At 42.2% G+C, this 23,051-nt stretch overlaps 2 protein-coding genes across 5 annotated transcripts in view; both read right to left on the bottom strand.

Moving 5' to 3' along the window:
* Positions 1-8,531, bottom strand: part of st7 (suppression of tumorigenicity 7) — a 29,430-nt gene extending 20,899 nt beyond the window's left edge. For 2 of the 4 annotated variants that reach the window (XM_080842916.1, XM_080842917.1), the window contains exons 1-2: positions 8,381-8,531; positions 679-714 (exon numbers count right to left, since the gene is read on the bottom strand). In XM_080842916.1, coding sequence (XP_080699042.1) covers positions 679-714; positions 8,381-8,528 — 184 coding nt within the window. In that variant the 5' untranslated portion in view covers positions 8,529-8,531. The remainder of the gene's footprint in view (positions 1-678; positions 715-8,380) is intronic. The other 2 variants (XM_080842914.1, XM_080842915.1) reach the window with 1 other exon arrangement.
* Positions 8,532-8,985: 454 nt separating this feature from the next.
* On the bottom strand, positions 8,986-20,494 carry LOC308368254 (F-actin-capping protein subunit alpha-2). The gene is made up of 10 exons (XM_080842388.1): positions 20,419-20,494; positions 16,266-16,329; positions 13,983-14,034; positions 13,765-13,828; positions 13,390-13,596; positions 13,082-13,161; positions 10,908-10,986; positions 10,679-10,750; positions 10,117-10,179; positions 8,986-9,903 (listed from the first exon to the last, which is right to left on the bottom strand). Exons 1-10 carry the CDS (start codon positions 20,455-20,457, stop codon positions 9,763-9,765), a joined length of 861 nt encoding a protein of 286 aa, XP_080698514.1. The 5' UTR covers positions 20,458-20,494; the 3' UTR covers positions 8,986-9,762.
* Between the last annotated feature and the right edge of the window lie 2,557 nt (positions 20,495-23,051).

Below are 23,051 nucleotides of genomic sequence, written 5' to 3'. Positions count from 1 at the left end.
GCACCTCTGCACCTCAATGTCACCTAGCCCAGCAGCAATGGCAGCACAGAGAGAGTGCGAGAGCCTGAGCCTTGGCAGCGGAGGTCTCTGAGACCATGCCTATAAAACACGGCTTGCCTTGGCTCGGCCACACAAAGGGAAGCTGCCAGCCGTAACCGCCATGCCAAAAAGGCAGGGGGAAAAAAAAAGCATTCAGAAACAGAGTGAAGGGGGAAAGAGTAGGTGAACAGGGGAGATTGTGTGAGGCAGAGGCATACAGGAATAGCGGAGTATGGCAGGAGGACAGGGAAAAAAAGAGGGAGGAGGGGTGATGGGGGAGAGATGGGAGAGAGATGGATTTCTGCATCACGACCAGTAATCGCCGCCTGCTTGCCCTTCGTGCAAAAAAAAATGGTAGATCCCAGAGCCTAGCGGAGGCAATCTGTTACAAGGGAATGTTGAAATAACAAGACCACGGTAAAAACACATGCCAACAGAGAGAGAAAAGAGAGAGAGTGAAAGGAAGAAAGAAGAGAGACACAGTATGAAGAGAGAAAGAGGAGAAATGGAGGTGTACAACAGACACCATTATTGGAGAGGGAAGAGGAGGAGGAGGGGTGAAAATACATATGCACACGTACACACGCAGAACCAAGCACTCAGACAGAAGACAGGCAGGGAATGATGCTAGGTACTTACATGAGGACTCCGTGCCAAACATGGCTGGGCCGGGTGCTGTGATGGAGAAAGAGAGCGAAAGAAAGGGGAGGGAGGGGGATAGAGAGAGGGAGAGAGAGCGAGAGAGAGAAAGAGAGGGAGATGATGAGCACACAGCTACACAGCAGGGGTCATCAAAGCACACAATGCAGGCAGCCAGTCAGCCAGCCAGTTGACCGATCAGACCCGGCTCTTGAAGGGAGGAGGGAGGGGGTGGCCAGACGCTGGACTCCCACAGCCGCTAACAGCCCTACTACTACTCCTCTTCCTCCTCCTCGACCTGCTCCTGCTCCGGCCGGTGCTATGGCCCTGGCTGCTCCGGCGCATTCACCACCAGCGCAGCAGCAGCACTACTGCCCCGCTGCGGCTGCCTCCGTCAGGGCCCCAGCGCAACACCAGCAACCACCGAAGCCAACAATGCCACAAAAGCATCGGACAGGAAACGGGGGGGCTAACGCGCGGCACCAATAATCACGCCCCGTGCACTTTAGATCCTGCTCCTGCCCGCCAGAATGGTATAGCTCTCACTCTCAGTGCCTTTCTTAGAAATAAGCTCCTTCTCCAGGTCTCCCCACTCTGCTCCTCTTTCTTCTGTCCTTTCCCTCTCTGTGTTGTTTTTTTTCTCCCCTCCCCTCTTCTCTCGGTCACAGCCGCTCACACTACTCCTCTCGGTGCGAAAGAGGCTGGAGGTGGGAGGGGGGTGCTGGGGGGAGGTGGCGGGGCGGTCCGGGGTGAGAGTCCGTCCTGAGGCAAAAACGTAAAGAGTGGATAGCCCAATCCTCCGGCAAAGGCAGCTGTCTGCTAGGACAATGGCTACGCAAACAGTGGGTGACGTCAGAAGCCTGCGAAAGACTGACTGTTTCTGCTTCTGCTGCCGCCGCTGAAGGGAGAGGGAGAAAGGGAGAGAGGGAGGAGGAGAGAGGGGGAGGGGGAGGGGGAGAGGACAGGAGAGGGGAGGGATGAGAGGGAAGGGGAGGGGCTCCACCACGAGTGGGAACAGACCAATCAAAAAGGCTTTTCTAATATGCCATCTACACAGTCATACTTGCTAGCTCCTGCACGCACACACACACACACACGTACACACACACACACGCACAAACACTACACACACACACACACAGAAATACCTCCCCCGCAGGAGCAGGGGAAGGATATGGCTTTTCATGAGGCAACAGAGAAAATTTAAATAATAAGAACTGGGATGGATCTATCCTTACCTGATGGACAGATTGTAAACATGAAACGCCAAGCACACACAACCACTATACCAACAGAAGCAATGGTGGGAAAAACACCAAAATACCGCCCCCCAAAAATATAACTGCTCACTTCAGCAAAAGACATTAGGTTTAGTCAGAGCAATAATGATATCTCTGCTAGTAGTTTGGTCCTATTTATGATGCTATCTGTCTAATACACAAGTACATATTGATCCATATATTTGTAGAGCTTATGTGATATGTGTGCACATGTGATAAACCTAGTGATCCGACAAGGATTCCTCAGACCCAGATGGACCGGTAGGATCTGGCTGAAATGCTGGCCTTGTTACTAAAGGACACTAGCTCCACTCTGGCCCAATTCAGGTAGAGTGAGTGTCTTAAACCCACTCCATGAGGAGATGAAATGGAGTGAGGGGTGCACCGGTGAGCAGAGGCCAGTTAGTAAGCCCCATTCATAAACAAAGTCACAAGCATCTCGCTTATATCCATGAGTTCACCCTCTTGAGGCAGCGGGAAGAAAGGTGCTTGATTCTTTCCAGCTGTGCACTCGTTCTATGTGCCCATCACAAACACAAGCACAAACACAAGCACACACACAAGCGCACGCGCGCGCACACACACACACACACACACACACACACACACACACACACACACACACACACACACGAAAAAAGCACACATACATTCATACTCTTGTTCCCTCATTCTCTTCCTCCTCCTTGCTGCCTTTGTCCTTCAGTTCATCCCTCCCCTCCTCCTCTACTGAAAACGTCTCCTGAGGTCACGTCAGCGGCACTTTAATTACACAGGGGGTTGGGGGGGGCTTTCTGAAACACTGCACCACAGGGAGAAGAGAAGGGGGGGGTGAGGGGCACAAAAAGAGGGGAGGGGCCCAGTCTACCTCTTTTTTTTTTTCCCCCACTCATCTTCTGACTTCTCAGCCAGCCAGGTCGCTCCAAGAAGCTGTCTACAGCCCATGTTTTGGGTCAGAGTACAGCTGCTTTACTCACAAACCCACATTGATTTGAAACACAGGATCATGTCTACCACCATCAATGGGCCTTACTTTCAATGGGCTACATCACCACTGACGGGGAGATTGAAGCGAGGACACCCTAAGGTGCTCTTTTCACAGTCCGCTCTTTTTTCAGTCAGCACAGTCCTTATACTGTCCATGACACAGGGAGTCTGCAAGAGAGTCTGAAACCCCATAACAAGATCTTATGCATGCATGCACACACATACCATTGGTTACATTTGGTTATCTGGCCAACTGCCAACCTGGGCCCTTGCCTTACTGAGCTCATGCTGTGGATGGAGGACAGAGGCTATCTACACTGGGATAAATGAGATTGGTCGATGACAAAATCTCCACTTGTTATGACATGGCCAAATAAATAAATAGATAAATAAAAACTCAGAGTACTTATAGAACAATGCTCCGCTGATGAGCATGGGTAGCACGGAGGCAAGCCGCTTGCTCCTGGTTGCTAAGCAACTGAAAACCAGTGTGAAAGGAGGGTGGCCATCCTTCAAAGTGGGGTGTGTATTGATGGGGGAGAAATGAGAGGCCGCTCAACGAACTGACACTCATAATGAGAACTACTATGGAAAAACATGATGAACACAATGTCACACATAAACGCTTCAATTGTTCTTTTTACAAGATATACAGAACAAATAAAATAATAGGTAAAGAACAGTAATAAATGGCTATGTAGTTGTGCTTAGATTTCAATATATGGCTAAGGAAGCATTTTTATTCCTCTTTCATGAGAAAGCAATTACTAGAGGTGCATCACCTGAACACAAAATCTCTTTATAATCGTCTCGACAAAAGAAAGTTGAAACAGTAATCAAAGGGAGGTGACAGAGGTTTTGATTACCTATATTAAGATCACAAAAGCACACAGCCAACTATGACAAGCAAGGGGAGAGACTCCCCCTGCTGGGCTTAAGAAGAACAGCATCTAAGCTACTGAGAGAGACTCAAACATCATTGTCATATTAAAAAAAGTATGAGTCATCTTTTTCAATTTCGTATAACCTTTTGCTTCAAGTAAAAACCTATGGGTCCCTGTCTTTCCATAACAAAGCCAAGCATTATTATAAAACTTCAACCTCCACTTCATTAGTATGTGAATCTGCAAATAGTCTCCCTAACTGAGCCAATTGTGTCCCACTACGAGAAAGCACTTTTCAGAGCAATTACACAGAGATGGCACAAGACACATTATTTATGAGTCCACTTCACGCACGAGGGTACAAGCAGACAGAGTTGGAGCAGGAGGGTTCATTCCTGGGAGCCAAATGTAACAGAGGCCAGCCCCACAGCCTCTCATATTACAACTGCCAGAGGGCTTCTAAATTAAGCACCCAGTGAAGAAGAGTGTTAACAGATCCATAAAAAAAAAAAATGGCAAAAAAAACATAATATAAAATTATATATGACTACTAAGGATGCTTTACCTCAGTTTCTTACCGTGGCGTGAGCAATAGAGTGACAACATGTAATATCACACCATCAAATTACATTGCCCACATTAACAAAACATCCAAAACTATCACAGTTTAAGTGATTCTCTATAATATGGTCCTAGTCCTACTGTGAAGAAATCCTCTATGAAACATAATTTTTGTTGTGTATCTGAGGACGAAAATAAATGTAACAACCAGACTTTGAGCACAATAACCTTTGTTACGCATAACTTTTGCAATGACATTACATTTAAATTGGTTGTCCCCTCTTCCACCCTGACTACTGGAGCCTAGCAGGACTAAAGGTAGAGCAGACTTTCCTTGAAGTACTTGGAAGTCTTTCTTTAAGGGCCATCCTCGCCGTAAGAGTATCAACAAACCAGCAGGTAGGAGAGTCCAGTGGGAAAAAACACGACTCATTGTAAAACAATGGAATATCTGTAGTTATTTGTCTGTTGCTTCCTGACATCATGATCCTTTTGCACCACTTTCCTGTTACACCCATTAAACCTGCACTACACAGCACCCCACTGTGCAACCATGAAGTCACAACCATTCAGTACAGCAATACAAGAATGGGTATATTATGAGGAATTTTTTGGGGAAAAAATGAACTTAATTTTCAATTACACTGTAATCAGCCAAATCAGACTGGGTTCACAAACGCTTTATTGTCACTGGAACAAAAAACAGGAAAGGAATGTCACAAACACCTCCTCTAGTGCTGTGGACTGCAGTCCAGCAAACTGGACAACCACAGGAAAGGACAGAACACAACATAAGGCCACTATCACCTCCTGGGCAATCTACTTGGTCAAGTGCTTGTGAGCCAGGAGCAGGGACCACTGAAAGAAGACTTAATTCCATCTGCTTCTTGACCCAACTGTCAGCAATGAGTCATGTCAACAGCGGTGAGCACTTCAGAACAATTCATTTTCTATGTGAGCCAGCGTCTCTCGGACAGGGAGCAGCAGCGTGTCCGCTGGCGCATCCTGGGTGGTGTGGGTGCCAGAAGAAAGTTGAGGTCCGGGTAACTTTATTGTAATGAGCTATGACGCGGTTCAGAGGCACCCAAGATGTGCCTCAGTTAAGAGGACAAAGCCTATGGGAAGTCGACCAAAGGTTTGTAGTTTTAAGTGTTAGGATTTGAACACTTCCTGGTTCCCAAGATACAATCCCTATGGAAAATTGTATAGGTTTTTGCAAAATCTGCATAAAAAAAGGTGTGAGAAAAATAACGCCAGTAGAAAACCTAGGCAAATGGTTTGGTTTATTTTTTTGACTGTTGTTTTGTCTCATAGAAAATAAAGATGTTGCTACCAATATGCTAAAGCAGAAAAAGAATGGACTACATTGAGTCAAAATCTCTGATCGAATAAGCTAGCTCTAGTTAGCTTCTGCTCACCTTGTGAAATTGGTGACGCATTAAGCTAAGTGACTTGTCTTGTAGTCTGTTAATTTTTTGACAGTAGCAGAGGGATAGCGACAGGCATATTTTAGGGATATAATGGGTCTAAAGTCTATACAGACAACGTACACATTGATTTTAATAAACATCATCGAATGTGGGGTCTCTCAAGCAGTTATGTATCTGCAATGGGTGATATCTTGCTGATTTTCCAAAACCCCATTCATTCTCTCTGAGATTTTTTTTTGCGTGTGGGGGAGTGGGAAAAAGACACGACTCGCAAAATACTGATATATGTATAAAATGAAAGGTACAATGTGTAGTTTTTAGTGGCATCTAGTATGAAGTGGCTGAATTGCACAGCTGAATACTCTTCCCTTTAAAAGTGTGTGCTAGTTAGCTATTATTTTGGTTTGTCCCTGCTGGGCTACTGTAGCAACATGGCGATGCAACATTTTTTGGTCTCATACTACAGAATGCTATTCATTTATTTGTGTTTTCCTTAAATAGACGCGAATGGTTGACTGGCACGAGCAGGCCTGACAAATCCATCCCATCTTAATGTCCACCTGAGGGATTTTACAGGTGAAACCAAATGTGAAAGATGTGGGCAGGAGCAGGACAAAATATGATATGGTTTTGCAGGAGCGTGACAGAATCTATGCGGGAGCAGGACTGAAAAATCCCATTCCAGGCAGACCTCTAGTTCTGGTCTGCATAAAGGGGGCGTGTCGCGAGACCCAACATTTGAATCTGATCAGTGCCTCCAGGATCTTGCAAGGGTTTGTTGTGATTGTTGGAGCCAAAAGTGACTGAATTTGCTGCAGAATTCTCAAAAAATTGCAGTCAAAATTTAAGTGATTTTGAGTTTTTGTTTTTCAATTTCCTGAGTGTGTTCCTAAAATGTGTGATCCCACCTGGATCTTTTGAGGGTTTGTTGTGATTGTTGGCCAAAAGTAACTGTAGTAGCTGTGGCAATTCTCAACAATTGTGGAGATTTTGAGTTCAATTTAAATTAAAATCACAAAAAATGGCAAATAATGCTGAAACTCGATGATGTATTAAGAGAATGAATCGAAGCTTGCCACTGCCATGTAATACATGTCATACTCAGCAAGTCTTCAGAGCTTCCTATGGTAGCTTCTAGTTCTGATAACGGTTATCTGTTGTCAAGCAATCATGTTGGTAGCTACCGGCCAGCAGACCGCAGAAAGCTACCCGAAATCAAATTAATCATTAATGTGTTTGGGCATCATGACAGTGTCCGAAATATGTATGCTGGAACACGAGGTCATCATCATCATTTGATTAAATCTTGATATATTTTCTAATAGACATGAATGGAACAGTGGCTTCTTTAGGTCTGCATACAGAGGATTTTTTTTACCACCCTCTCGCAATCCGGGTTCCAGGAAGTTGATCATCATGAAGTATGATATCTTGCTCCGCCTATGTAAAATCTTACACTCTGACGTGCGCATGTGAACTTAAGACACGTTGACAGCATGCTTACAAACCACAACACCACCTAGCATCATTCAATCATTAAAACGTTATACTTTTTTTAACGCAGAAACGTGTAGAAGTGGACATTAACAAACAGCACAGTTGTAATAAAAAAAAAAAGAAGAAAAAAAGAGAGAGTGACAGGTAGGCCTACACAAAGTGCAACTAAAGTTCAAATGAACTTGGTGCTAAAATAGAAAACTTAAAACACATTATCAGACGATTAGCAAACGATAGACTGGTAGTCATATAGATTCAAAGTTTCTAGGCGCCAAGTAAGTTAAAGTTACCAGACCTATATCCAAGTAACTGGTTAGCCAGCAGGCTAAATTGTCAGAGGGGCACCATCGTTAGCCTGTCTCTTGCCATGATTATACATCCAATAAATCAGCACCTGCATTGTTGTTCAGACCTGAATGTCATAGTTGAATATATTGTAATTGCCTACACAGCTAGCACATTTTACTTTCGCACTGCACTCAGTCATTGCTGACTGGATGTCTTCGAATGCAACTGGCCAGCTAGCCTGACAAGTAATCGTTACATTCACCAGAAGATGTCGTTCAGGAGATGACCAGCTCATTCTTCTTATGTTAATACTACCGTATTTTCACAGTTACAGTAACTTTATACACGCGGACTATAATGCTGAAGTTGTTTGACGGTACCATCAGCCGCGATATCTAGCTAGCTAAAGCTAGTAACCTTAACAGTACCACATTTTTTTCCCCCAAGTCCATCTAACGTATGTTCCAGCCTCCCCATACTGACATACGGTTAACTTTAATAACTTGCCCATTTTCACGTATAGGCAAGCCAGTGAAGTCCTGCTTTATTGTTTTAAGAGGGTAACAACTTTAACTTAATTTTAAAAACATGTTTAACATTAGCCAAGAATTTTTCTAAATTTAAACACAAAGGTCCTAGCTAGCATGCTCAGCTAGTCCAACAACGTAGACGTGTCGAGCTGTCTTGACTGGTTTGCCAACAAGCAGTTTCAGAAGTTTACAAGCTTGCTCAAATTCGAGCCAAGACAAAAGGGAATAGTTCACGGAGAGCTCACCTGTGGTAAGACTGTCGTATCTAAAGGGCAGTCGTAGAATGTTGACCAAAAATAGCATAACAAAGAACCAGATAGTCCAAAAGTATGCCCAAGACCAGACGATGCACGACTTCAGCTGGTCTAATAAGCCAGCCCCATTATCAGCCATGTTAGTGCTCACTACTGCCCCAAGCTCTTGGACCTCTGGTTTTTTTTTGTAGAGAAACTGTTTTTCATTACGCAAATGCTGTTACATATTTCTGCGCAGCTCTGGCATTAAGACGACTTGACTACATCTCATCACATTATGAATCATTAAACATTGATGCTTATTCAAATGGTTTCATTAAACACAAGTTTATGATTAGAAATGACGTTGCGTGGTACTGAAATCATATACTCCTCGATCACACCATGACATATTATCCGGTGCATCAATACAATTAGAACCCATATTTTTACTAAGCAATAAAGGTGACTCCATCTGGTTACCTTTTCACCCATTTAGCAAATCCCTGCTATAACTAATAACGGGAACATTTGGGATAGAAGCAGGTTTTCGTCAAATTGAGTTTGCCGTTTCGTGGCAGTGATACTTCGATCAGAAACATTAATGACACGAGAGATAGAAAATTTGTCATTTAATGTAACACATTTATGACTGAATTACAGTTCTCAATCTGAAAGGAATAAATCGCCAAACCGACAGACAAGGTGTTTAATACATGTATATATTACAATGTGCCATGTACAGTCATGTCTGCATCAATAAAAATAAGGACATGTGGAGTGCAACTGTAATTCCATGATAAACTGAATGCACATTACGTAATAGATGACTTGTTAACTAAGCATTTCAAGATTCCACTGAAGGTGAGACATCAGTTGTGGGATAGCTAACGTGTGATCAATGGTAAGGATTAACTATCATTATACAACCGGGAACACGTGAAAGTCCTGACATTGGGAGACAAATCATCAAGCAAAACAGTGTGTGCAAAAGATGAATAAGTTGGTTAATGTGGTTAATCGGATTTGCTCCTTATTTCTTGCCAATCAAGCAGTTCTTCACTGGTTGAAACCTTGCAATTGTCTTCATTCTCTTCCAATATCAATATTTAATAGCTTTTAATTGTTATTACCTGAAGTAAAAATACTTCTAAGGTGACATGATTTTTTTCCTTTGGCACAGTCTTGCTTTTGCTCCCCTCCCCTTCAACCTTACCAAAACATATATAACTGTATTTAATTCATGGCATCTCTGCAAAGTTTTTAGTAAAGGTAAGTTTCTTAATATGAATATGGTTCACTTTTGGGTGGGACTGAACCATCGTTTTAGTTTTTTTCAATGAACCTAATTTGTACAATGACAACACATTAATCCAGTCATGCAATGCTGGCATTTAAGCATTCTGCATCTCTTTTCCAATCTTGTAGCTCAGGATTTTGTTCCAGTCAATCTTGGTGCGCGTCACAGGAAGCTGTCGGCGTAAGGCTTTGAAGGTAGTGTCCGACATGGTCTGGTAATTTTCGTTGATGGCGGTCTAAGGGGGAAATGAGTGAAACGTGTTAAATATTTATTTAGCATTAAACAACCTGTCAATTTTGTCGTAAATTTAAGTGGACCATTCCAGCATGAAGAGTGATCTTTAAAGGATGACAACAAAAAAAAACTGGCTCCATGAAACCATACTGCAACACTATAATGCAAAAGTAAATCACACATGTTAAATAATGCGACAGTTGTGGGAACCAACCTGATAATCATTCTCAGCAGCCTCCATGATCTTGACAAACTCCTTTGCTGTTTGTGCTTCATTCTGAAAGTGCAAAAAGACAAGAAATCAGGAGGAGTTTACACAATGATGAAAAACACAAATTAACTTAAACATCAGTGAGGTCAAATATTAATTCGCTAAATCCTTGCACATCGGGTACTGCATTTAGCCTGTGAGAAAATTATGAAGCAACTGAACTTTTTAAGGTGGGAAGTTGGTGTTTTTTTGTGTGTGTAAAATAAGCACAGAAGCGTGTCCAAACAAGGATACATTCCTACAAAGGTTTCTATAACCTAGTCTCTTTCAATAGGTTGGGCAGCATAATAGAGCTATCCTTTCCTCAGCGAACCTCTGCCTTCAACCGATCAGAAGCTAAGAGAAGCTCAAAATCAGCCATTGGGCCTCCAGCACATCAGGCAACATGAGAGCGCAACATCAGAGGGAGGCACAGAGACAGATCTTAGGGTGGAGCTGACAATCATCAGGTCTCTCATATTCACTGATACTCCCTCATGCACAATAAAATTCAAAAAACACTTACAGAAATGGGCATAGACTCCTGAACTTCTTTATGACTGACCAGCTGAACATTCCCATCTTCATAGTAATGAACCTTCAACGAAAAAAAATGTGCAAGCTGTATTAGCCGTTTATTTTCAGGTCCATACCAACAACAGATGTCATTTCCAAAGAGAATCTCTCTCTCTCTTGCACACACGCGCACACACACACACACACACACACACACACACACACACACACACACACACCTGGATTTTCATTATCCCTGCCACCTGAGTGGTAGAAGGGGAAATGGTGAATTTCCACTCGGACCTCCAGCGCCCATTCCTTGAGATAAAAAAAGAAAAACATTAATTAAAAAAAGAAGAGCAACACAGATTTTCTTTGTTCTTGGGAAGCATGGGATATTAGATGCAGGCTCCGAGTGATTGTTATGTGATTACACAACCATAGACGGAGCTCAGTAGAACTTATCCTTCAAAGAGGATTGGAGGAGACCTTATCCAATTAGAGTAACATGATCTTTAACACCACATGGTGTATTTAATATAGAAATTCGTGCTTGAAGGAGAATCTACCCTCAAGTCAATGCCAGCTAGTCACCCACATGTCAGGTCTCCAGGTCAGTGATTCATTATCTAGTGACCAGAAAGAACTGTTTTCCATTCACTTTGATCGTCTTGAAAAAAAAAAATGTTGCTATCTAACTCCCATTGTGTGCCACAGAGAAAAATACAGCCGCGGAAAAATTAAGAGACCACTTCAAAATTATCAGTTTCTCTGGTTTTACTATTTATTGGTATGTGTTAAAGTAAAATGTACATTTTTGTTTTATTCTATAACCTACTGGCAACATTCCTACCAAATTTCAAATATAAATATTGTCATTTAGATCATTTATTTGCAGAAAAATGACAATTGGTCAAAATAGCAAAAAAGATGCAGTGTCTTCAGATCTCGAATAACGCAAAGAAAACAAGCTCATATTCATTTTTAAACTACACAATACTAATGCTTTAACTTAGGAAGAGTTCAGAAATCAATATTTGGTGGAATAACCTTGATTTAAAATCACAACTTTCATGTGTCTTGGCATGCTCTCCACCAGTCTTTCACATTGCCGTTGGGTGACTTTATGCTACTCCTGGCGCAATAATTCAAGCAGCTCGGCTTCTTTTCATGGCTTGTGACCATCCATCTTCCTCTTGATCACATTTCAGAGGTTTTTTATGGGATTCAGGTCTCGAAATTGGGCTGGCCATGACAGGGTCCTGATCTGGTGGTACTCCATCCACACCTTTACTGGCCTGGCTGTGTGGCATGGAGCATTGCCCTGCAGGAAAAAACACTTCTCAGAGTTGGGGAACATTGTCAGAGCAAAAGGAAGCAAGTTTTTCTTCCGGGACAACGTTGTACTTTGCCTGGCTGAGGTTTGTAAAAGACCATAAAGATTGAACCAAAGCGGACTAGAGGGTCTTCTAGTTCGTCTTCTCTGATGAGTCCAATTTTCAGCTTTGCCCAACACATGGTCGTCTGATGGTTAGACGGAGACCTGGAGAGGCCTACAAGCCACAGAGTCTTGCACCTACTGTGAAATTGGACTCATCAGAGAAGACGAACTAGGAGACCCTCCAGTCCGCTTTGGTTCAATCCTTATGGTCTTTTTTTGCTCTGACAATGTTCCCCAACTCTGAGAAGTGTTTTTTTCCAGCAGGGCAATGCTCCATGCCACACAGCCAGGCCAGTAAAGGTGTGGATGGAGTATCACCAGATCAGGACCCTGTCATGGCCAGCCCAATTTCGAGACCTGAATCCCATAAAAAAAACTCTGAAATGTGATCAAGAGGAAGATGGATGGTCACAAGCCATGAAAAGAAGCCGAGCTGCTTGAATTATTGCGCCAGGAGTAGCATAAAGTCACCCAACGGCAATGTGAAAGACTGGTGGAGAGCATGCCAAGACACATGAAAGTTGTGATTTTAAATCAAGGTTATCCACCAAATATTGATTTCTGAACTCTTCCTAAATTAAAGCATTAGTATTGTGTAGTTTAAAAATGAATATGAGCTTGTTTTCTTTGCATTATTCGAGATCTGAAGACACTGCATCTTTTTTGCTATTTTGACCAATTGTCATTTTTCTGCAAATAAATTATCTAAATGACAACATTTTTATTTGAAATTTGGTAGGAATGTTGCCAGTAGGTTATAGAATAAAACAAAAATGTACATTTTACTTTAACACATACCAATAAATAGTAAAACCAGAGAAACTGATAATTTTGAAGTGGTCTCTTATTTTTTTTCGAGGCTGTATATAATATGGGATTAACTTGACAGTGAGTAGATTATTAAAGATCAATACATAGTAATATGCATTAGGAAAATGGTATGGTAAAAAAAAAAATAAAGAAAACAATTACCAGAAGTTCTTTGGCTGAAACTGATGACACTCGATGCAGACAATGATAGTTTGTTGTCCATCAATATTCTTCGCATAGATCTGGCAACAACATGGAGAAATCAAAGTTTATTTAACATTTCTTAGTTCACAAGCAAAGAACACAGACAAGTATACCAATATGTTAACATTGCGGACAGCATCCATAGATTAACAACTAAAATCTTTTATAGGTCAGTTATAGCACCCCACCAACAATGGAGCAGTGGCACAAAAAAGTGTAGCTTGATTGTTAATGACCAATCCCCACTCAGAAAGGCAGTCACTTACGGTGCAGATACCGCTGGGATAATGCTCCTTAACATAGCCTCTCACAGCACTGTCCACAGCAGTCCTCCAGCCCTCCATTCCTCCATCCGTGTCATGGGGTTTGGGGTCACTTGCCTCCTTGCGCAAGTGGTCGAACTTGAAGGAAATCTTATTCTTTGGGTCCAAGACCCTACCATTGCCAAGGTCACCATGCTCGGTGATTAAAACCTACGACAGTAAAAAAAAAGAGGCAGGTTTTTAGGTGTGGGCTGACAATAATTTTATCCTGCAAAACGAAATTCAAGGTTGGGGGTGACAAATAACTTATCTTAACCTGCTACCATATCAGAGGAAAGGTTTTGCCTTGTTTGTTGTGAGAGACAATAAATATCTCACCTGTTCCTCATAGCCGTTGTTTTTCACTGGGGTGAACTGATCCAAGTTATACTGTGCAAAGGCACTAGAGAAACGGAAATTAAATGAAATACTGTGATGTACTTGACAAAAGCATAGTTGTTCAAATGCTGTGTTTGTTCCTATAAATCCTTTACATTAAAAACACTGCATAAGTGTTCAATAAGAAAACAAATGGAAGACAATAAACGCCTACTTACTGTGCTGCACCTTCCCTGAGGAGATTGTCATTGTTGAGCAGCAATCTTACATCTGTGGGTTAAGACAAGAACAACACATCAATTAGTACACCAAAGCTTAGATACCCAACTAGAGGGGCACTCGAAGAGCACAAGCCTCCACTAAGCCCAAATGACCTGTCTCCCAATGTTTATCAAAGTGAAAAATAATTTGTGGATCTGCCTCAGATCTACTCCAAAATTGAATGGGTTCTTCCCTGGCCAATGCTACACCCCTCCACCAAGTTTCATGAAAATGGCAGTTTTTGTGTAATCCTGCTGACAGACAGAAAACCAAACCAAACAAAATACATAACCTCCTTGGCAGAGGTAACTAGATGTGACAGCAGGAAAGATGACTAGCGGACATCCACGACAAATCTCCAAGACATGAAAAGAAGGACGATAAAGCAGTGCAACACACAAGTACACAAAAATGTGTTTCCTCGCGATAAGAGGGATGAGACGGAGCCTTGAGAGATGAAGTTAAATCACCACAGAAGGATTAACAAGATCAATTCCCTCAGAGGCTTCTAAAATCCCCTGCAACTCCAGTTACTGCTGGATGTCTGATGCTTTACCCAAACTCCCTCCCCCATCCCTCAAAACCTGCGTCTCCTCAAATCTAACAAACGGCTCAACAAGGAATAAAAAAGACCCCAAAGAACCCTCTCAGTGTGATGTGATGTGATGCCTACAGAGTTCACGGAGGTCATGAGCACAAAAACGCATCTAATAGCCTAACGGCACACACATTTAAAAAAAAAAAAAAGAAGAGAAAACTAAACAGGATAAACAGGACATCCCCTCTGCATTAACCATGGAGTTGAAGTCTAGACAGTAATTTAAATTTGGGCTATTCAATGTCATTTAAATTCACCTTTTTACAGAGCATGTTTAGGGGGTTTCATAAAGCTACTTAGAAATGGAGACAGATATGTACAGATCATCAGCTAATATGTCAAACAATCCCACATTAGATTTTTGAAAATATGATACATTTGCCATTTCTTTTTCTAAAGCCAGACTAAATCTCCTATGAAACTGCACAGATACCCACAAAGGTTAGGTTTTATTGTTTATTCTAGTCCTTTTAATTCTGTTTTCACAAGTTATAACACAAAAAAACAGGTTTACATTTGATTGGTAAATACGCTCCACGATCAAATCAGTATAACAAAACAAAGATATCGTTGTATTCTGTGAAGATTATTATAACCTGGATTTGGACATCTAATGTTACAATCAACCATGTTTCTCTGTTTCATGAGGAAGTTTGCCCTTGGAAAGAGTGGTGACAGTTACTGGCCTTTGCATGATTAACTTCAGTGTCCAAAATCAACTATGACTGTCAAAGCAAAGTGTGACTTAAAAGCGAGCTATTTCAGCAGCCCATCAGTTCAAACTGGCTCTGCTCAAGCCATCTTGGTTTCTGCTCAAGCCACCGTGACTTCTAATCCTCCACCTCTATTTCACTGCCTCAACAGCATGGTGCGTCACAATCCCAAAAGACTTTGCTGGACCTGAATGAAAACACAACTCTTGCCAAAGAGTCACCAAAAAACTCTAGCAACTTTATCAATTTAGGGTGAATTCAATGAAGTATCTGTACTGCACCCAAAATAAAAGTGCCTTTGCTTTCAGACTGTTTTGAAACATCAAATAAGATCAACAATACTGCTAGTGGGAAAACAATACTGCTAGTGGGAAAAACCCTTGCAATTGTTGCAGGTTTATCAGCTATTCGTATTCTTTTAGATTTGATTAAGGCTATTTCAGGGCTTCAGGGCCCTACGATCTAGGGAGAGAGCTTTGACTATCATCTTCATGTGAAAATCCAGAACGGATCTATTCACTGGATCTTGAGTATGCACTGCTAGGAGGAGTGTTTGTATTGTGCAGCACATAATACTCCATTAGTGTTCTGTAAAGAATATTTGTATTGTACACCACGTAGTCTGTTTGATTAATCACACTTGATGATTCAGAAAGAAATTAATAAGGAGTATTATGAAGTATTAGGTTAAGTAAATGGAGGCCTAAATCATGTATCAAGCTCTCCTGACCAAAAGGTGGCACTGGACTAGAAAGGGTACAGCAGACAGTATCAGATGAGGGTGGCAACCGGTGTCTCTCAAATATGCAAGCACAATGACAAGCTTTTTTAGGACATGCAGTGGAAACACAATGGGCAATGTGGAAACCCCCAAGGTTGGCTAAGAGTAGAGTAACGGTGCAACATCTCAACAACACAAAAGCACTCACCATTGAAAACCTCATTGAACTCTCCTGGAGGAGCATGGATGATGAAGTTTGCTGCTATGCGTACCTGCCAAACAAGAACAATATGTCAAAAGAGATTAAAGCATGAACTACAAAAAAAAAAATTATACAACTCATGAAACCTTGGTGGATTATTTGACTTCCCAGAATAAGCTTAGTTACCAAAGTAATATTAGTGTCATTAAAAAGGGTTGCTTCAGAGATCGTTTATCCACCGAATTCAAATCCAAAATTCAAAATTCAGAATTGAGGTTCTGATGATGACATCAAAATGAAGGCCTAAATAATCTTGTCTGCAGACAGATTAGCCAAGTCATTTCAGTCAATGGCTTACTTCAAGAGAGTCTGCTGACTGTCAATATTAGCTCTTTGAATAGGAGTTCTGTGTGTGTGTACAGTACACAAGGCAGGGCAGCAAACACAGACTGCACTCTCATGGTTTCTGTCCCCTCATCCCTGCTGTCAGAAACTTCCTGTTCTGTGGTCACATCATCGACCTCTCCCCCTCTGCGTTCCTCATGACCGTACATGGACATGAAAATACCGTTAGTGACAAAAGCTGGTACAAGAGTATGTAGAGGAAGGTGACACCAGTCGGGGCCGAGAGCTCACTGTGTGGTAGATATATTCCTACTAATGAGCCAAGAGATGCAGAGTGTGTGAAACAGGGAGGCTAGGGACCAACCAACGTGCATGTTGTTTGGGCTGGGGAGGGGGGGATAACCGCTCAGTGGGGTACTGTGGGACTTGCATGTGCGTCAGGACCAATTCCACATGGAGGGGTTAATAGGGCTGGTTCACCTCCAAGTGGAACATAAACAACAGCTCCATAACAACAAAGGCTGGCCTGAAGATGAACCGTATGCATTAAATGTTAATGACTGCCATTGGTGGGCCTGACTACTGAGGCAGCAAAAACCCTTGTCACAGACTACACCTCTTTATGCATTATTAAACATAGATCTACTAAAATGGCATAACTATTTGGTACATACGTGCGATTGGGCAGTCTTGAATTTGGTCATACTACCCTTATGCTAAATGAAAATCCAGCAAGACGACTTCTTTTTGATGACCTCTGCAACATTCAACCATTGACAACTAATGTACAGTTTAAAAAAAAAAAAGCAATAATATGACACTAGAAAGGTAAACTGAATGACACCACATAAATGGCGCGTCATTCTAATTGGTTTGATAAGTACTGTCAACAAAGGCTAATGGAAACAGCAAAATAGATCTGGATAAGAGTACACTGCAATGACTCAAGCCCACTTCGAGCATAGCCATGAGCACCTCACTAAGGCCAGAGCATGACAAATCACTATGGAAGCCATGCTAGCGTCGGCCAGTGAAGTCTTTCTGGCTCCATCAATCGGACTCCATCGCCTCCCGTGCATCTCATTTTTATCAGGCTATTTTATGTACTGACAAAAGGTGTTCTTTGACAGCCACTTTATGTGCCATAAGGTCTAGTGTGCAGTGGTAGGTCACAGGTCACAAGAGAAGGTGGTCAGGCACATGCAATAGCCATGAGCTCTGGGCCTAACCAAGAGAGATTGGCTCTTGCATTTCCACTTCACTACATCCCTTCAGAACAGGCCACTAGATACAGGAAAGTTTTTGACAACAAATGCTGCTAGCTCAATTGCTTTCCTTGCTCCATTTCTCAGTTTGTTATTCTTGATTTATTAGAACTTCAGTTGAATAAGGAAAAAAGGTAATTTTACTTGCCTGCAAGCAGGGCAAGCATACATTGTGGGCTTGCAATTGTGCAAACTATGGGGCTGTTATGATAATCATTTGTCCCCCTTTCAGTATGAGCTTTTTTAGTTCGATTTTGATTGGGCAAAACATTCAATCCCACCCCAGCAGGGTCAGATACAAGAATGAAGATAACGAAGCCAGCCCTTGTGAGAACTACTGCATTGTGAAGACATGCAATAAACACACTCGATCATGCCCTGCCATAGACAAGCCGAAAGGTGTGAGATGGTGACAAACACTTGGTAGCACCCAAGTGGAAAACTTAATCAAGCCCTCAATGACCGAATACCACATACCACTGCCACATCATTTATCTATGCAACAAGCTACTGCAGACTATTAAACAGTACCAGTCATACACAGTCCGTAGATTGGGTGTTGAGTTTACCGATCACTTACATCTACAAAAGTAGATTGCACACACTCAAGCAGAAACTAGACTGTCAAAGGCAAAGCAGACCCCCTCTGGTCTTGCTAAGCTCTTGAGCAGACAGCATCTGGGATGCTTGGAGACTTGGGTGTCTCTCTGTGATGTCACATTCACTCCGGCTACAGGAGACACATTCAATTAACACTAAAATGCACATGGGTAAATTGCCATCAACTAAAAACCCAGACCTAAGGCGTTCATATCTGAGAAACCCATAAAGAATTTGAATTTGTAGGGCTTAAGTGTATTAAGGTGTTAAACTAAGTAAAAGGATCAAGGTTGACTTTGGTGCATGTTCTCTATAAGAATGTATCTACAAGTCAAGAGATTGGAGGACCCATATGATATTTTTAACCTTTGCATTTTTGTGTCAATGGGGCCTGTGTACATGTTGTTTTTGTGGCTTAATCTGACTTTTTCAGACAATTTAAAAATTGCAATACATGCCATCAGTCCTTTCTATCTAATACTGCCCATCTGGCATATGAACTAGCATCAGCATAAATTAGGTTCCAGTAAGTTAGAGTAACAGTTTTTCCTTTGTGCAAGCAGCATGTTCAGTCAGGCAGCCATGCCGCAGGCCTCACATTCTTTCAGCTGTACCAGGAAAATACTGAAAACCTCTGAGAAAATGACTTATAAGTGTAAACGCACACTAAAATATAGGCTATGACTCATTTCAAACTTACATTGTAATAGCTTACATGGTTAACCCTAAGGATTGACATAGCATAGCATTTAGAATGGCTGCAATCTTATTTTAAAGCAATGATACAACTAGGGAGTTAACATTTAGACAATCGCCTGCCCCAACACTGCTTTGCTCTTTTCTACCCCTGCCCCTCTCTGTGAATACATTCAAATACCTTTCTAATTTTTTTTTTTTTAATTCACTTTTTTATTTTTTGCTCTGCATGCTCTGGTATTTCCTTCTGGAGATGCATATCTAGTTTAAGCTTTGCATGGCCACCTCATTCTCTGTTTTTCTCTATATTAGAAAAGCAGAAAAAGCTGGTTAGTATGGAAAATGTAAACTTTGCACTCTTGGGCTAATAGCTGACATTCTGATTTGTATGTATACCAATGTCAGTGTTTACGACATTAATCAGCCATTTGATGATGAGGCGTCACCTGAAGGTGGGAAATGCAGTACATATCACTCTCACGACCCCTGTCATTCAGTCGCACATCGTTATCTGACCCGGTCTACTGAACTTCGTCTTCCATTAAGTGTAATGTGAGAACAGCGATCATTCTTCGCTGCAGAGATGGAGGCGTTATAATCTGTTTTTCTTAACAAACTGAGAAGTTGCTTTGCAGACGATAGCATTTTACACACAGTCTGCACCTTAATGTCTGTCATTATAATACTATACATATGAGGTCCATGGTGTTGTGGAAAAACATCATAAGTAATCACAACAGAACTGTCAACGTCAGTCGTCTGGTTCGTTACCAGAAAAAAAGTCGCGACTACATCACCAGAAAGGGCGTGTTGCCTGCTAACTTGCTAATGCTGGCTAACTGGTTAGCTGACGTTATAGGCTGCTCGGGGTTTGAATAGAGTAGCTAGCGTTAGCATATGATCTCATCTAATAGAGATTGATAATCAATGACCTTAATGAACAACATTTTACGTAATTAAGGGTATGCGATTTGGCTAATGAATGCACCAGGCACCTCGATTTCTATTTTAGAGTTAGGACCGTACAAGGAGTCTGCGATTGAGATTCTCAAATGAGCGGAAGTTGGGCAGTGGCTGCTGAGCTAAAAATACTAGACGAGCAAAGCAAGTCAGCAACGGCCTGTTAAATATAAACTATGCAAGATACACACAGCATACAAACGAATTCGTGTCACCAGCAGGTTCCCAGTACACAACTGTTACATGTGCATTTATCTAATAGGTACAGTACCCAAATATACTGTTGTTCCTACCTTCTCCTCTTCGGATAACTGCTCCTCATGATCCGCCATCTTCCCTTCCGGCACACCAGCTCAGCTGCCGAATCTGACATCATGTATATGGGCGGAGTCCGCAATCATGTAAAGCTTGGAGTGAAAATATTAAATATCTCAATATCTCAATATCTTTAGTCTAGGCCTAGGTCACTTATACCAACAAGCATATATGCACCAATGTCACTATATTACGGAGCCCCTTAGGTGACATTGGATAAAAAATTAATCATGCGTGGCCACGAGATAATAATGCGTGGCCACAAGATAGTTAATGCATGGCCACAAGAAGGTTATTGCGTGGCCACGAAATAATAATGCGTGGCCACGAGATAATTATTGCAGTCATTTACATTTACATTCAGTCATTTAGCAGACGCTTTTCAAAGGAGAGAACTTCCAACAAAGGAGAGAACATTAATTTCCATGCAGAGACTGTTGATTGATAACATGGACAAGTTTGAATTGATTTCATTTTATTTTAATTTAAAATCACTATTATTGACATTGTAGTGGACACTATATGGCCACAATTCACCATACCGTAGTCATCTTATCTCTTTCTGTGTTTTAGGGACGCTGTCTCTTTAAGGACGCGCTGCTGGTTTGTTGTTATCATTTGCAGCGCTAAAGGCTGATTCATGCTTCCTTATGGCTGATTCATGCTTCCTTACGTAAGCGTAAGCGCAAGCGCAAGAGGCCGCACAAGCCCCTTGCGCGACCCTTGCGCGACTTCTTACGTCTTGCGTGCGTCGGCCCCTTTTTCTAGACTTGCGTCATTTTTTACGTAAGCCCTTACGCGAGCCTCGCAGCCTGCATTCTATCAACGAATGATACGACATGAGGTTACTAAAATATTCTGCATGTCTACTCAGTTTTACAGTGCTTCCCAAGTAAAGGTTTGAAAAGAACTTCAAGCTTCAGACTTTCTGTTAGGGAACCTGTTATCTATCTGCAGAGCAAATGTCAGGCTCATACAAAAACATTAACGTGAATTACTTGATGCTAATACCTAGCGCGGTGTCTATAGGATTTTCCATATACGTTAGCATTAAGCTAACGTATTTTCTACCACAGTTAAACATGCAATACTATGTGATTGTTTTTAGAAAACGAATGTTACGTGATGAGATTACTCAAATGTAGTCTGCATGTCTGCTCAGTTTAACAGTGCTACCCAAGCAAAGGTTTGAAAAGAACTTCAAGCTTCAGACTTTCTGTTAGGGAAACAGCTTTCTATCTGCCAGGCAAATGGCAGGCTCATGACAACACGCGCAACCTTTGGGAGCATGAACTGCACCGAGTAAATTTTGCGCAACCGTTAACCCCCAACGCTGTAGCATGCAGCCGCCTTTACGTAAGCGTAAGCGCAAGCGCAAGAGGCCGCGCAAGCCCCTTGCGCGACCCTTGCGCGACTTCTTACGTCTTGCGTGCGTCGGCCCCTTTTTCTAGACTTGCGTCATTTTTTACGTAAGCCCTTACGCGAGCCTCGCAGCCTGCATTCTATCAACGAATGATACGAGATGAGGTTACTAAAATATTCTGCATGTCTACTCAGTTTTACAGTGCTTCCCAAGTAAAGGTTTGAAAAGAACTTCAAGCTTCAGACTTTCTGTTAGGGAACCTGTTATCTATCTGCAGAGCAAATGTCAGGCTCATACAAAAACATTAACGTGAATTACTTGATGCTAATACCTAGCGCGGTGTTATGGATAGGATTTTCCATATACGTTAGCATTAAGCTAACGTATTTTCTACCACAGTTAAACATGCAATACTATGTGATTGTTTTTAGAAAACGAATGTTACGTGATGAGATTACTCAAATGTAGTATGCATGTCTGCTCAGTTTAACAGTGCTACCCAAGCAAAGGTTTGAAAAGAACTTCAAGCTTCAGACTTTCTGTTAGGGAAACAGCTTTGTATCTGCCAGGCAAATGGCAGGCTCATGACAACACGCGCAACCTTTGGGAGCATGAACTGCACCGAGTAAATTTTGCGCAACCGTTAATCCCCAACGCTGTAGCATGCAGCCGCCTTAAAGGCTGATTCATGCTTCTTTACGTAAGCGTAAGCGCAAGCGCAAGAGGCCGCGCAAGCCCCTTGCGCGACCCTTGCGCGACTTCTTACGTCTTGCGTGCGTCGGCCCCTTTTTCTAGACTTGCGTCATTTTTTACGTAAGCCCTTACGCGAGCCTCGCAGCCTGCATTCTATCAACGAATGATACGAGATGAGGTTACTAAAATATTCTGCATGTCTACTCAGTTTTACAGTGCTTCCCAAGTAAAGGTTTGAAAAGAACTTCAAGCTTCAGACTTTCTGTTAGGGAACCTGTTATCTATCTGCAGAGCAAATGTCAGGCTCATACAAAAACATTAACGTGAATTACTTGATGCTAATACCTAGCGCGGTGTCTATAGGATTTTCCATATACGTAAAGGCTGATTCATGCTTCCTTACGTAAGCGTAAGCGCAAGCGCAAGAGGCCGCGCAAGCCCCTTGCGTGACCCTTGCGCGACTTCTTACGTCTTGCGTGCGTCGGCCCCTTTTTCTAGACTTGCGTCATTTTTTACGTAAGCCCTTACGCGAGCCTCGCAGCCTGCATTCTATCA

Source organism: Sprattus sprattus (assembly GCF_963457725.1).
Source record: "Sprattus sprattus genome assembly, chromosome: 7".
Lineage (NCBI taxonomy): Eukaryota > Metazoa > Chordata > Actinopteri > Clupeiformes > Clupeidae > Sprattus > Sprattus sprattus.
The sequence above is the reverse complement of the archived record's forward strand: the minus strand, read 5'-3'. Positions and strand labels throughout refer to the sequence as shown.